Genomic DNA, 16,505 nt, shown 5'->3' with positions numbered 1-16,505 from the left:
CACACCTACTTCTACAGCAGCTAACCTTTTGAACATTTTACATCTTGTCGTAAAGCTATAAGATATTAATGGGATTTCAAAATAAAAGTGAGATCAAACATGCAATATTCAATTTATCATTGTTCAGTAAGCAAACAAATCTTCTAGTTATTTCACACAACTTTCCAAGATAAGGAATTTGTATTGGCAACTAAAAAGTGAAAATTTACCGGTTCCTCACGAAGGTTTATCCAAAGTACACGAATTTGCTCCCCATTCATGTGAGCTCCAATGTGCTTGAGAACATTTCGGATGCCATCAATAGTTGGAATAGCAACACCATGAACAGGCAATGAATTTGCCTGCCGCATTCAGGGATAAAGAGAGTTGACATAAGCAATAATATGTTAGAAGATTTCAAAATATTGTGGGTGATCTTAAAAATATAACATCGACTGAGAAAAACATGAGTACTTAACACCTCCTTCTAATAATAAACAAGACAGACCATAGTCAAATGAAACACGAAGCAATCACTGCAAAAGAAGTATGAGACAGATAGCTATCAGTAATCTTGAGTTCAAAAATCATGAAACAGAAGCCCCGCGGGGAAAGGAAGTAGGAAAATGCATTGGCGCATATTTTTAAAGGAAACAAGACAATAGGAAGGTAATCAGGGTAGCGAAGGAGAAACCTTGCGGTAATTGGGGGCACCGTCAATATGGGGAACCAAGCGTTTGTTGTGGCAGCCAGGAAAATGGTCGCTCTTGAGAATGGTTTTCTTACCGAGCACGGATCCATCTCTTTGTTTTATTACTTGCTCGGGCTCCTTTGGTATCGACATGCTTACCATTAATTGTGCACAGGCGAAGCGGGTTTCTTTTCCTCTATCCTCGATTTACAGCCCGCGCAATTGACCACCAAGAATTTAAGATGCCCAGGCCTTTCACCGATTCCCAAGCACTGGTTTTGTGGGGGAGGGATTCCACTTACCTAATGACCCAACTTGAAGAAGAAACCAAGGAGAGGTTGGATAATTAAGAGTGAGAGTGTAAATAGAAAAGAATTTTTTCTGGCAGCCATTTCCCTTACTTACCTACCTTATAACGGTAGAAATAATAGTCTCAAATAGTAGCAATTAATTCTTCATTCACAATTCAACAACAAAGCGCACATCATAAAACAGGGGGAAAACGAAAGGAGCTTCAGCATCTTGGATCACTTTCCGGATTCTCTCTCTCAGTTAAAGGAGAAAGGTGAAACCCACCCATGTCCCATGTGCATCAGCATTCCGAGTTTCCAACGTGAAAACCGTGCGCTACTACTTGTCGCAGGAACCGCCACCTGCACGAGGCCACAAACTGGCTTCTTAACATAACAGATAGGGAATATGCTTTTCATTGCTTCATTTTACCTTTTCTTTTTTTTTTTTATTATTATTATTTACTGGACTAGTATCTTTTTTTCCCGGTTACGCATACTTGTACCACAGTTCCCTTTTTGCTTTTGAGTTTTGACTATTATATGGCTTTCAACTCAATTATTAGTTTTGATTTTTTCAAAAAAAGAATTGCTCTGATTCTCCATAGATGCATAAAAGTCTACAGGTATTGAATAATAATATCTAAAATCCGCATGTTCATATAAATTTGTCTTTCCCCGGCAAGGGAGTACTTCTTTAGGAGTCATATTTGTGTGTTTATCCAAGGGATCGTGCAGCAGGATACTCTGTGCAAGGTGCAATACTCCGAGACTAGATCATACTTCATAGGCTGTAATTGCTATTGTTAAAACATGTCGGTTGTTTGTTTGAAGTGCCTGACAAAACCCTATGATTTATCCGAACAACATAGAGCTCGGACGACCCAGAATATGAAAAAGAAGAAGCATAAGAAAATAGGAAAACAAAAGAGAGAAGACAACCTTTTCCATCATAACTATATCTGGACAATGTTATAACAGTTCCTAACAAAGAAACAATGCAACTGATGCTCATCAAACCCCAACAGTAGAGCATGCTCGTTATTCTTTCGGCCTTTAACACAAATTCCTAGAACAATGCAGCATTTAACACAAAGTCCTAGAACAACACAACATCCATGTCCATTTTGCCATATATCAAATCAAGTGTCCTAGTGATCCTTGGTCTCAAACTGAGGCATCACGTGATACATCCACATGGCCATGCTCAATGATCAAGTTTCTTGTCGAAGGTAATCCTGCCACAGCACCTACTTCAATGCCACACTCATTTGTTCCTCTTCTGATCATGAAGTATCCATCCTGTCAACCAATAAGTTATTCAATATTAAAAATTGCCTCATATTCAACACAAGAACTGAACAGCAAAGACTAAAAGAAAGGACATAATATTTTCTATCTTCAGTCGTATGATTATGCAGGAGTAATTGCCCAACCAAAAGAGTTCCAACATCCATCTTAAAAGTACAACTGAAGACCCACAATTACAGTGTGTTAACATATGATGGACAAATTTCCTCATTTCAGCTTAAGCGACAAGTAAAGATCTTGAATGTTTCAACAGATTACATACATCACCCCAGCTTCTGTTCCACTGATTTGCTAAAAGCTGCAAGACGAGTAAAAAGTAAGTGTACCATCCAGCTATACTGTCAAATTTGAATCTTAAAGATCTTTAAACGGCCAATAGTTACCCAGTAGTCCTGCCCATCATCATTAGTTCCCCAACCTATTAGCTTAACAGCATGACCTCCCATCTTATCGCCTGTTATGTGCTTGTAAACTCCTGACTTGTAATGAGCAAAATCCTGCAATCAAGGGAGAAAAGGCCAAATTAACTTGCCAAATAATATTCTCGAGTTTAACATAGATTTGAGTTAACAATGAAATTTAAGCTGCCTCAAAGACAAATATTAAAGCAGTAAGGAATCCTGATGAGTAACAAGAATATCAATCAGAATTCTGTATCTTACTCAAAACTGAATAATCAGAAGTTTACATCCCTTTTACCTCGTAGACAGTGAAAGAAACCTCAACTGGTCCATTCATGAAAATTTCTGCCATTATACTATAGGGATCCGAACTAATCCTATATGCATCGACACCAAAGTGCTTTGACTCTTCCCAGAGCATGTTTCCTTTTTTGCATCTCTTCTCGCACACAGGGGTGGGGTATACAGGCTCACAACCCGGGTGGAAGCATCCAATATTATCAAAGTAAGGATCACACTGCCAGAGAGAAACTTCATCAATCTCTAGCATACGCATATGCACATAGTACAAATTCAAATTGATGAACAGCCATGAGGAAGCGGCTATATCTAGGGACTGGCAGTTGTCAATGGAAAACTAACTTTGTTGCATAACAATAGATGCATTTAGTTATCTATACTTGGTCAGTCGACATGTTCTGATGACATTCTAAACAATATGACTCCTGTTTCTTGCAACAGAGAATGCTACCTCTTCAGTCACAACACCAGTATGGACAAAGTATCGCCATGCTGATATGGGATAGCCTCCATCACAACCATCACCACACATAAAGCCGCAGCATGCTAAAAGATCATTGACTGAGAGAGAGATATTCTACAAAACAGAGAATGTATTCAATAGTTATGCTTATGCTTATAATTCTTTTACAAATATAAGTTGTTGACCAAGAATGGAGATTTGAGGTTTATCACTTAACCATGCCAAAGTGAATGCAGAAGCGATCAGACAGAGCCTCAACAGCACCAAAAGCCCAACAAGAACCACAATGTCCCTAACAAGTAGAAACCTGGGTCAGGTAAGAATCTGCATATTCTGTCTGAGAATAAAGAAAGAAAGTGACAGAGAACTGAAGCAAGTTACCTGATCTTTGATTTGAGATGTTTTGAATGAAGACGAATCAGACAGGGAAGGGAGAAGAACAAAAGGCATTAGCACGTATCTGACAGAAAACATAAGAATAAAGATCAGATAACTGACCAAGAATTTTCCCGATTGTGCTGCATTGGGGCCAAACTGTTCGTGCATCAAACTTTTTTGGCAACTTCAGACCTTTTCTGTGAGTAACAACAGGAATTCCCTTCAAATCACCATCTGGGATCGGTTTAACTCCAAGAAGGTGCATAAATTGGCCAACCTGCGGATCAATTATTATCAATGACTTTGTCATGTATATTATTTATTTGTATTTTGTTGGGGGAAAGTGGAGTTAAGTGTTGTCGTGGAAGGTCTATTAGAATAAGTCGATAAGATATCTAATTCTTGGTAAGGTATTTTAGTAGGAACTTACAGTATAGTTGGTAAATCGAGGGTTCATAGCAGCTTTCCATCCGGCTTGAGCATTATCATTAATTAATTCAATAACGGATTCCTGCATGGTGATTTGCTGTTCAACCTGACTACAAAAATGAAAAAGGTACTTCTTTTTGAGTTTGTACAAGTACCTGAAGGATCCTACTGTTAACTTTTAGTTGAAGATCCGTCTTCCCTTCACTGACCTGCAGCACAGGATTTTGGAGCAACTCTGGATACTTGATATAATTATAAATACATGGATTATTTACATCCACCTCCCATGACATTAAAAGTTTTCGCATCCACTCTTCTGAAGTTTGTAATTATTGGAGTACCTCCCTCTCGTGTTATAGTAAAAAATTCTAGTAAGTTTTAGGAGCAAAGTCCCTAAATGATGTAAAGAACATAGATTATCAATTAATAATAAAATCTTTTATATATTTTGAACTTCATATTTTAGATTTTGTTCTCACATTTATTTTGAGCATAGTGTATTTAAAGGGTGACTTCGCTTAATGTTTCCAAAAGTACTCAGTCTTCACAGCAAAAATAGTTTATACTCTTTGTTTAGTAGATGTACATTGAAGTTCAGTTGTGATCTTTTAGTTATTTTTAAAACTTTTGCATTTTAAAAGCTAATTGTTTTGTTACTATACATTTTTTTCATATTTAATCCATGTTCTCTCAAGTAACTGAAAAGGGCGAAAGATTCGGTTTCATTTTTATCTTATAATACGCATTCAAAAAGATGATTTGTGAAATACTTCTCATAAAATTAATCACTGTTATTTAAATCGTCGAAAGTCTTAAAATTAAATTTCCCGTTCTCATATCTTTTTTTAAAATATATAATATTTCATCATGTGCTAAATTAAAATATTTGTGTTTGACTGAAGAGAGTTTCAAAGTTTAAACAGTTCTTTTGAAAGCAGGGCAATGAGAGTTCATCTACAGCTGAAATAGTTAAGAACTGATCCCTTCTTTTAATTCTAGCTAACATCCTGAACAGACCTAGGAAGATAAACAAGAGAAATGAAAAAATATGTTCCAGTAAGAGGGTTGAACACAAAGTTCTCAGGAAACTGAAGCTGAGCATGTTTTAACCTGAACCCCATAAATAAATTGACTTAAATTACATATTATTGCTGCCATATCCGAATCCAAGTTTGGCCTAATTGCACACGAACTATATACTTGGTCTACATTAAACTAAATCGAAGAAATGGTCGAAGAAAACATTTCACCGATTATAGAAGCTCTAAACAGCAAGCGATGTAAGATGCCAGGTGAGTTGGATTTGAACATGGAAGCATGAAAGGCAGTAAACGAGCCGGAAAAAGGGAAAGGACTGTAAACCTGTAGCTGAATCGCGAAGATAACCTCTAGAAGTAGAAGGACGATCAACAAGCAGATTCTAACCCCGGACGTTGCTGCCATTCGTCCCTCGAGATTGACTGCCAAGAGTCGTCTGGGCAAGAAACAGTGAAAGGAGATGTTATCTTAGGCGCATCTATCTATGACGATCAATTATTGGCCTCAACTGACGTCAGGCGTCTTGCATAAAAGGAGAGATAATTACATTATGTTTGTATTAATATTTTGGGTGATTTTGTTTTGAGATATATGTTATCTTCGAATTTATATTTTAATATAATATAAAATATTATAAAATAAGTGGTGTAGGTTTGATATTGAAATTTGGGAGACAGGAGTTACTGTTCATTGTCAAATCATGTTTTTTAATATATATATTTATTAATATATATGTGTATGTATATAGTATTTTGTTTGTTAGTGAAATATAATATATATATATTTATGTTAAGTAATTTTTTTTATTAAGGCATTTCTTTTTATATTTTAAATAATAATTATAATTTTAATGCATAATTAAATACATTGTAGTATTGTCTCCAAAATGATTTTGTTAGACTTTATCTTTGGAATGAAAAAACATAATATATAAAATTTAAATAAAAAATCTAGAATCAAGTATGTATTATTGGTATATTGTCCTCACTTTTCAAATTTCTCAAATATTTCATTGAAATAGGAAAAATTACGAGTACAAAAGATTTAAATGGTTTAAGTTGAAAAAATTTGTAATCAAACGTTAAATGCACTATATAACATGTTGAAAATACATTCATTAGACTTTCATATATGAACTGATAAATTCTAATAGATAATTGAAGTAATAAAAATACGAATTAGGTATATAGTACTGATATATTGTCAGTAGTGTACGTAACTGCTACAATATTTCCGTTTGGTATAAACGTTTTAAATATTTTAACCAAGTAGCATTGATAGTAAATATTAATAAAAAAACATTAAAAAAAAGGAGAGAGAGAGAGAGAAGAAAGAAGGAAGATTAAAGAAAAGAAAGAGAAAAAGCTGCACACGGTGACAGAAAAGAAATAAGAGAGAGAAAAGAAATCTTAAAAAAAGAGAGAATAAAGAAAAGAAAAAATCAAAATTAATTACTGCACCTAGTGAAGGTGTGCAGACACAAAACAAAACATAGGGTTATAGTTTTAGTCCCGAAAAAATCCAGGGACCCCATGTATTAATAAAAATATTTAAAAAACCTTTTCATAAAAAATTAAAGTATCAATTATCTTCATGATATAAAATAAAGTTCTAAAAAATTCCTTCATGCAGAAATTGAATCACACGCGCTTTGATTGCGAATTGACTATGAAGTACATCTATACACCCAAAGTTTTCAGAATTTTAACAGTATTGACCCTTTAATCAAATCCCTTTGCTATTCTTTGATAATCTATCTTTTATGCTCAGAATTAGGCCTAACATGCTTTCCAAATAAATTAAATCCTCATAAATTCATACCTTATTTTGACCGCCTTGTTTTATGGTATTCAAGTTCTCGGTTTTATGGACTTCCTTCAACCACACTACCACAGTAGATGGTTCGCAGGCACTAGGCTCCTTCAGCAACAAACATCACAACCCTATTTCGTTTCGTATCTTAGGGCGTAAAAGAAATTCTAATATAAGGACTTAATATAATTTTTGACAAATAAGTTGAACAGAAGTCTTACTCTTGTTGAAGAAATATATGAAATATTACATAAACATTATATCCTTCGTTGGAGGAGACAACTCTTTAGCCTCTTTATGATAGAGGGTTTGACTCGTCGGGAAAACCCCCATAAGAATTTTGAAAATATAAAGACTCAGAATTCGAAATATTATGCTTTGAAGAGTTGGAGAAATTTCTTATGGGGAAACAAGAATAGGAACGGGAATAGGAACAACACATCCAAAGTGAGGAGAGGTCGCGAAAGACCCAGAATTAGACTAAAATCGGAATTAGAGAAAGGCATGAGTACCTTCAGTAGGATAGTCGATATCAAGACTCTGGAGGTAGAGACTGGCGGCTAGCAGAAGCAATGATGGGGATCGTTAATTTTGAAAGGTGCTTATTTATAGGAAAGAGAGTGTTGAGATGCACGCCTAGTGAAAATGTAGGAGATGAGGACATGTTTCACATACCAACGAAGATCCATGTTACAAACTGAAGAACGTGACTGTTCATCTTCTCCTAAGGTAAACCAAGGACCCACGCATAAGATACACGAGTTGGGTCTTCGGAGCCCAGATCCGCTCGTTGACCCGAAAAAGCTACCCTTTTTGAACGACTTGATGCTCCACCGTGTTATTAAGAGCAACGAACGCTCAGATGATGACATGTGGCGTATTGTATACCAGGGGTCTATAAATACTTCAAATATAAATCATATGAGGTAATGTACATTTATTTTATTCACCTTTGAACTTGTAGATCGCATATTTCTATCTTGATTTGAACTAATTTGAGCGTCAAAGGGTTTTAACTGGGGATGAACCCGACTAGTCTAACGTACATCAACACGTGTTTATTTCTCATGACCCATTTACGATTTGGGGCGGAAACGTGACGTGCTTGATTTGCCAGAGAGATCGCATATTTCGATGCAAATCACTATAAGTATAAAATATTAGTTAATTCTATATACTTTTTTTTTTAAATAGGAGTGATGAACTATTTTTAATTGAAATAAATTGATTAGAATCATTCCTAACAAACATCAATATCTTGAAATAAATTGATTACAATCATTCTTATCGAATTTTGATATCTAACGAAAACCATTACAACAATCCTGATCAATAATATTGACACATACTATTTAAAGTAGAAACAACACCTACTATTCAATAAATATAACATCCCACGCATAAAATAGGGTTTGAACCATTATCTCTAAAATGGGGCTAGCTAGACCTCATTGGCTAGATAATACTATATGCTGTACGCTATTATTTGATCTATGTCTCCAATTTTTATGCTACTTTGATAGATATCCAAATATATAAACATGTCCATACAACAGTAAACATCTAATTAATTTAATATTTCAAATAATATATTATATTTAATGAGACTTTGTATTTTATTTATTTATATTTTTAATGATACTTATGAGATATTGTAGCGCCCCCTACTCGCTACATCTAATTATTACTATTTCATCCTTTCTTTAATCAGAACTCATTTTATAAGTAATTCTCTTTCAACTCATAAAATAAATTCTAATTTATCAGCATAATATATATACCACAAAAGGTATTAGATATCACCAAAAGTTCAAATTTACCCCCACTAGATGTCCTCATGTACATAACCTCAAGGAATATCATACCGCAACTTAAAATACAAATCCCGACAAAAGACCAGAATATTTAACAACCCAATAATCAAAACTCTGACTTCAGAAGTCACGGCTGACCCACCTAATAAAGACGACGGCACCGCTCAAAGTCCAATGTGGCTCATTAGTGTGACCTATCTCCTGAAAAGTACGTGGCAAGGAATGAGCTGCCTACTCAATAAGTATAGCTGATCAATTTATATATATACACAAACAAAAATTCATGTACATGCAGTCATACCGACAACAGTCATTCATCATACAACAACATCAGATATAAGCAACAATACATACTCACAGCTGTAAATCAATCCACGACATAATATTCATTCGTTATCGTTTATTAGTTAAGGGCCCCACTTACTCTAACTAGAGTACATCAGTCAATGGTCTCGCCGGCCATCATCATATCATATACAGCACAGGATACTCGTTGTGTGATATCCCCACACTCTTTTACTTCAGCTGTGTAGCAATATAGCACAGGACATCACAACATGGTACCCCCACACCACCCCAGTGTGTAGCTAACAAGCACAGGATATTCCCTGCTGCCCCGGAATACCTCTCCTGAAAAGTACGTGGCAAGGAATGAGCTGCCTACTCAATAAGTATAGCTGATCAATTTATATATATACACAAACAAAAATTCATGTACATGCAGTCATACCGACAACAGTCATTCATCATACAACAACATCAGATATAAGCAACAATACATACTCACAGCTGTAAATCAATCCACGACATAATATTCATTCGTTATCGTTTATTAGTTAAGGGCCCCACTTACTCTAACTAGAGTACATCAGTCAATGGTCTCGCCGGCCATCATCATATCATATACAGCACAGGATACTCGTTGTGTGATATCCCCACACTCTTTTACTTCAGCTGTGTAGCAATATAGCACAGGACATCACAACATGGTACCCCCACACCACCCCAGTGTGTAGCTAACAAGCACAGGATATTCCCTGCTGCCCCGGAATACCTCGGTACCCTACGCGCCATGGTATCTAGCTTAATTCACATATTTTTCATATCTCGATATCAATCACATTTTCATAAACCATTGACTGTGTTTCCAACTAGGTAAGCATCATCTTTTATTTCCATTCACAATCGTCATTCTATTCCTTATAATAATCACTTTCTCAATAACAACTCCCAATTAGATTTCGTCAACAATCAATTATATGATTATCACATATTATAATACGTATAATCAATATATTTAATTTACCAAATAATTCATAAGAATTCACTTAATCAAACCCCTTATATATTTATAACTATCATTTTTAATAACATTCGTAAATTATATTACCATTGAAACCTCATTTTTCTCTTTAATAACATAATATTCCTAAAATATAACTTCCGAAGTATTTCTATGAATTTTCTGTCAATTTACCGTTGCTATACAATTTAATTAAGCAACAATACATAGAATTACATATTTGGTTAATCATTCCAATGGAATTGTAAAAATTAACTATAAGGATAATTAAATCTAACAAATCAAATAATTTAATTGCTCAACTATATCATTTTTATAGCAATTGTGATATTTAATACGATACTAATTTAAATAGTCAAAATCATAAAATACTCCGATTAAATAGTTCACCGCTCAATATAATCAACATTTAATAAATGAACTAATTGAATAATATAATTATATGAATTAATAAAAATTAAAATGCAATTTCTTACCTCTGTTTTTCTTCCTGTTGTCCGAGAGAAAATTGCAATTTCTATAAAGGTGTGTGTGTGCGCATTGCTGTGTGTGTTTTGTGAGTGTGTGTGTTTTTTAAAATGAGATGGAGTAAAGAAGAGGACCCACCGCCTCACTTCAAACTCTCTCTCTCCTCATTCATTATATATATATATATAAATATATTAATTATTTATGTACATAAAACATTATTATTATTTTATATTTAATTAAACTTTTCTTAAAATACCAATTATATCCTTTTCATTTTCTTGATTACTATAATTTGCACCAAATATTATAACGAACTCCAATTTAATCCGTTCAAGTGTTATTATATTCCAAATTCAATCTATAATTTATTTAATAATTAAATTTAAGTTTCTAATAATTACCAATTAGTCTTCTAATTACGTGAAAAATTCTACGGACGTTACATATATATAAATGAGTTATTTGCAAATTTTTTATTATGACGCTTTTTTATTCCAAAGCATAGGTTTAAGTCTACGAATTTCCCAATCCTTCACATTGGTGCCTTATCTTTCTCCACCATTTCCACCATCCGACTCCATTTATTTCCTTTCTCCTCGAGAACAAGAACCAAAAGAATACCGTTTCTTTGCGTCGTCGTTGTCCCCTCAGCCGATGACCTCACACTGCCTCTCCTCATTCCCATGTCATTGTTGTCACGAACTTTTTATTAAATTTGGTGAATGATATTTGTTTGTCTTTAATCAGTAGTTTAGAAAATTAATTTTTTTTTCTAATAACAATACCATTGAAATAATTTTGATCCTTCTTATTTCATGAATTACACTTTTAGTTCTTGAATTTATTAATTTTTAATACAGATGATTCCAATCATTAAATTATCGTCAAACACTAACGAAAATGCATGCATGAAGTGCACGTAAACTTGAAAAATAGAAGAAATAGACTTAAAATTTTAACATATTGCAATCTAATATGCAAGTTACTTAAGTCTAGATTAGTTTATTAAGGGAGGTTATAACCTCGCTTGAATTTATTATTTATTTATGTATCAGTATATGGAACATGAACACGGATATATAACTAATTAACAATAATATGTGTACCATTAATCTTTTGAAACAGTAGTTGAGATACCATCTATCATCTCCCTATTGAATTTACTGCTTTTTTAGTTTTGAGTGGTGTTACATATATGAATGCGTTCTTTACAGTGAAAAACTGCAACTTTTTGAAATTCAACATACTCAAAATAATTTTAAAACACTCCTTTTTTTTTTGGAGTAATAGGAAAACCTGTAAAGAAGAAAAAAAAAGGAATTTGGCCGAAAGGGTAGACGTGGAATAATAGTTGACGTGGCAGGAGATAGGCGAGGTCGGCGCGAGTTTGCCGTGCGCGAGAACGTGTAAGCAAGCGGTGGAGGTATGGCGTGCCACATCGGACTTGCTATAACTACCAACTTACAATCGCAAATCCTGATTTAATTACCGGGAGAGAAGAAGAAGGGCTACTTTTCCGCCTCAAAAATCCTCGGGTGCTGCCTCTCTCGCCATTCAGTTCAAGGTCAGGGCGGAAGGTGCAGCAGGCGATGACATCTTTAAAGCCCGCCCGGGGGGGTTATGCTTATTCCTGTCCACATAAAATTAGCTGTCCACAAAAAAGACATCCAGGTCGCACTTGGTTTGCAGCGAGTCATTCTTCTCGCAAATCCAAACTCAAAAGTATTTTGTACAGGAAAAACCTTCTAACTCCCGGTCCGCCATTTATGGACCTCATTAGCTCAATCAACAAGTCCCCAAGATCATCTCTGTTTCATCATATCGGCGATCTTGATTCGATCTCCCAATCACACCAGACAAACAGTTACCACGTTCACCCTCTACTCAAGCAAGATCAGGCTATGGAGGAGGAGGAGGAGGAAGAATATATTAATTCTCAAAAACTTGATCAATGGGTCAGAGATTCTGCAGTTGAGGTGACTACATAATTTCTGTAAGAATTAAATTTATCTTTTTCCTTCTCCTTAGTTTTATTTTCCATATTCCATCCGCACGACGACCTATGTAATATCACTTCCACGTACTTGCATTGTTCACCACGCCACAAAGGTTTGACCGACCTAACCTCGTCTATGCGCTTCCACTGTTTGCAGATTGTTCATAATCTTGATGAAGCCCCTTTTCTTGTCCACATCTACTGTAATGGCAACGGTACTAATGGAGACGGATCTACACCAAAGATGAGGATTAAAACGGTTAAAGAAAAGGCTATAGCAGATAACTGGCCCATGATTCAAGAAAAATGGAGAGGAGGACGCGGCATCCCAAATGGTGTTATCTTAGTGGAAGAACTTACGACTCCATTAGGTGAACCAGAAACCTCCGAAGAAATTGTAGAAAAATTGGATTTGAATAATCAACCATGCTCTTCAACAAAATTGTGGGGGATACTCATCCAAGGAAAAGGAAAAAGCTGTACAGCCTGTTACCTTCTTAAGACTAGTCAGGTTCAGTGTGTCGCGGGATTATGCACGCATTTTTGTTTGTTGAGGGTTGAGTGTTTAGTAGAACATGCAGATATTCAACTTAAGAAGGCCTGGCTGCAAATGGGTTAATTTCCTTCAGTAGGACCACTTTGTGGACTCTATGTTGTATAGATGGTCAACAAAATACATCTCGAATTGCATATGGATTTTCATCCACAATTTTAAGGGCCTGAGAGCGAGCGATATTATTGGTCACTAACTCTTAACAATTAAGGGCTTTGTCCCAAGACCAATTCCATAACTTCGCCAAAGTTGTCCATTCCTCGAGATTGTGTCTAGGGTGGCAAATGAGTCGAGCTAGTCCGTGAGTTTGAAAAATTCAAGTTCGAGCTCGAGCTCGAGCTCAAAAAAGGCTGTTCATCGGCTCGCGAGCTGGTGAATATTTTTTATTTTTTTTATATTTTATTTTTGAATTCTTTATATATTTAATTTTATATTTAATATTTAATCAGTTTTATAATCAAAATTGACCACATATTATAATTATTAATCAATATTATACATTTTATTTTAGATAATAATAAATTATGATACTTTTATTTATACATTAAATCTTTATACAAAAATAAATTTAATCAACAACTTAGTAAATTATAATATTTTTTATAATTAAAATTATTGTTTAATATTATATATAGAACTTTATGTTATATTTTAATATATATTTGTATTACGTTAACATTTTTTAAATTGATAAGTAATTGACTTATGATTTTTTATTATTTATAAATTTATGTCAAAATTTAGTAATTCCTATGAATTAATCTAAAAATCATAATAATAACAACAACAACAACAATAATAATAATGATGATGATGATGGTTGAACAATTTTAATTATTATTTTATTATATATAATGAGATTAAAAAGTTTAATCAATAATTACGATATCTTAAAATTCGAACACCTGATTCATACGAAATTTAAATATATACAAGACTGTGTCCATTAGATCATATCAGACGGTATAATTTAAAATCACATGGCTTAATTCAACGATACACCGTCTTGAATGATTATATTTATGTTCCGAATACGATATCTCGACATCTGTATATCCAATAAGTCTAAAATTTTACCAAATGTATTTTTTTGTAAGTTTTATCATATATAACGGTTTGATCTGAATTTTGATGGTCCGATTAACCCATGTTGTTCAACAATGTAAGATGATAATTACATCAATGTTATACTAATATTTATAAATATATAAATTTTGCAGATTGTGAATATATATTAATTTCAACTATATCTATGTAAAAAGTTTATGATTTGATCTCATAATTTAAAATAATAATAATAATAATAATATTTTTTGATACCATATAGCCATGACTGAAGGTCATGGAGGATCGAAGAAAAATCATGAAAATTTAAATCCAGCCATGAGGCGGTAGGAAGAACCGACCATGTAGGCGAAATGCACAACAGTAAAAAGATAAATCCGACCATGTAGGCGGTAGGGAAAACTGTCCATTTAGGTGGAATGCATAAAAAAGAATATTTTTTATTATGATAAATATAAAGAGAAACGAATAACATAAGGAAAGACTAAGTTGGGAACCTTTTACATTGATTTAAACTAATAGGTATGAATTTTGGTCAGAAAATACCACACTAAAGCCCAAAAATTAGCGCCAAAAAACGGCAAAACCAGGCAGTAATGGCAAGGCCGACCTCATTCATACCCATAGTTTAAGCCGACGACCCAGGGAGCCTTATCATTAAGTTCCTTCAATTTCTCCTTATCTTTATTAGTAATGAAAAATACTCTTTATATATATATATATATACATCTATATAACCATGCTATCTCTATTATAGTTGAATAATTCAGCAGCAACAATTTAACCTTGCATTAGGCTAACAAAAAACAGAAACAAGAATGAAAATAACAAATGCAAAAGTTAAATAAGAAAACTTACAGGTGGTTTGTAACTCTTCTTATGCCAAATGAAACTTTTTATAACTAAGGAAAGAGAAAGAAATTACAAGTGCAAGTGCCTCAGCTTCAATACATGAAGGCTTCCGAGGAATCTGTAAAAAGGGGGGAGAAGGTTATATTTATAACCAGTGGGTTCGGACTTGAAATCAATTTTTCACGTCCGCATGGCTTTCATCTGTCAAGTGTCATCTCATTGTCGACACGTGTCATTTGGTCAATTCTGTTGACTTGCTCTGCTGTCACTTCATTTCTTCATAAATCTGGAGAAGCTACTTCCTTCTGATTCTGATCCCGATTGCTTGTGATCCTCTTTGTCTTCAGATGATTCTGAAATGTCCATTTTTTATTTTCCTTTTAATGTCTCCCGGATTCCTTTAAATAGATTATCAAGAAATTCTTCTTGAGAAAATTTTTCAAATGGATTTTGAGCTTCCCCAGCTAGACTAGAAAATTTATTTTCTCCATTTTTACTTGAGGTCTCCATGGGAGAAGCAATTCCTGAAAGATTCTTTTTCAAATCATTCTGCATTTGCTTGAGGTATTCCTCAATCATTTGGTCTTTCGTGATTACCCATTTTCTTATTCAGAATTCTTTAGGAGATACGCTCAAAAGGATTGGGTGTTTGATTTTCTTCTTTTTCTGTAAGAACTTTATATTCTTGTAATTTTTCCTCCATCTCATTGATGATTTCTTGACCATAGTATTTCTTGGTCTCGGGATCAATTTGCATTAATTTGTTCCAAAAATTTGAACAAAACCTTCGAGAACAGTCCCAGTAAACATACATGGTTTTTTATAAAAAGCCTACAAAGAAAACATACATGGTTTTTAAAAATTTGTCTAACTTAATTTAATAAATATATTAATTGAAAACATTGAATTTGTACAATCTTGTAACAAATTTAATAAAATAGGTTCATTGAGTTCTAAAATTATTAATTAATTTTGTATGTAATCTATTATTTAGATTTAATTAAAATCCAAATATTTTATCTATATATTTATATATCTTGTCTACATTTTATATATAAATACATAAAAATATACTATTTTAAGAGTATGAGCATCACATATTTATATTCCTTATAAACAAAAATATAGGTATACAAAAAGTCACTAAATAGGTGTACAAAAAGTCAAATTTTTTTATAAATTTTATTTTATATGTAATAAAAAAATATATAAAGAAAATAGAGACTAAATATATCCAATTAAATTCACGTGGGATTAATAATTATTCTATCTAATTTTTCAGTGAGATAAATAAGTTGATAATTAACAGAAATGATCTAATACTTTTAACTAAAAATAATATAATCAGAAGAGCACAAC

At 33.6% G+C, this 16,505-nt stretch overlaps 3 protein-coding genes across 4 annotated transcripts in view; 1 reads left to right on the top strand and 2 right to left on the bottom strand.

Moving 5' to 3' along the window:
• LOC105162978 (paladin) overlaps positions 1-1,360 on the bottom strand; it is a gene marked incomplete in the record, with an annotated part of 21,162 nt that extends 19,802 nt beyond the window's left edge. Inside the window, 3 exon segments of the mRNA XM_020695124.1 lie at positions 210-341; positions 674-984; positions 1,076-1,360. Of these exon segments, the coding sequence (XP_020550783.1) occupies positions 210-341; positions 674-832 (291 nt within the window).
• Positions 1,887-5,763, bottom strand: LOC105162975 (cathepsin B). The gene is made up of 11 exons (XM_011081157.2): positions 5,605-5,763; positions 4,398-4,451; positions 4,244-4,324; positions 3,934-4,090; positions 3,817-3,821; positions 3,653-3,727; positions 3,424-3,549; positions 2,971-3,189; positions 2,655-2,768; positions 2,534-2,569; positions 1,887-2,262 (listed from the first exon to the last, which is right to left on the bottom strand). Exons 1-11 carry the CDS (start codon positions 5,683-5,685, stop codon positions 2,128-2,130), a joined length of 1,083 nt encoding a protein of 360 aa, XP_011079459.1. The 5' UTR covers positions 5,686-5,763; the 3' UTR covers positions 1,887-2,127.
• Positions 11,992-13,421, top strand: LOC105162974. 2 transcript variants are annotated; one of them, XR_847884.2, is made up of 2 exons: positions 11,992-12,673; positions 12,834-13,421. XR_847884.2 is itself a non-coding variant. In XM_011081156.2 (2 exons), the coding sequence occupies exons 1-2, from the start codon at positions 12,270-12,272 to the stop codon at positions 13,293-13,295; spliced, it is 849 nt and encodes a 282-aa protein (XP_011079458.1). In that variant the 5' UTR covers positions 12,008-12,269; the 3' UTR covers positions 13,296-13,421. The 2 variants fall into 2 exon arrangements, 1 of the variants encoding a protein (XP_011079458.1); XM_011081156.2 differs by having other exon boundaries at positions 12,008-12,656.

This window comes from Sesamum indicum, linkage group LG6, assembly GCF_000512975.1.
Source record: "Sesamum indicum cultivar Zhongzhi No. 13 linkage group LG6, S_indicum_v1.0, whole genome shotgun sequence".
NCBI classification, from domain to species: Eukaryota; Viridiplantae; Streptophyta; class Magnoliopsida; order Lamiales; family Pedaliaceae; genus Sesamum; species Sesamum indicum.
Note: the sequence above shows the minus strand (reverse complement) of the source record. Positions and strands in the feature narration are given on the sequence as shown.

Coding starts and splice junctions, on each gene's coding strand:
- LOC105162975 (XM_011081157.2), bottom strand. CDS start 5,685: ATGGCAGCAACGTCCGGGGTTAGAATCTGCTTGTTGATCGTCCTTCTA. Junction 3,190..3,423: donor CTGGTGTTGTGACTGAAGAG/GTAGCATTCTCT, acceptor TCTCTCTGGCAG/TGTGATCCTTACTTTGATAA. Junction 2,769..2,970: donor TTTCTTTCACTGTCTACGAG/GTAAAAGGGATG, acceptor CCTTGATTGCAG/GATTTTGCTCATTACAAGTC.
- LOC105162974 (XM_011081156.2), top strand. CDS start 12,270: ATGACATCTTTAAAGCCCGCCCGGGGGGGTTATGCTTATTCCTGTCCA. Junction 12,657..12,833: donor TCAGAGATTCTGCAGTTGAG/GTGACTACATAA, acceptor CACTGTTTGCAG/ATTGTTCATAATCTTGATGA.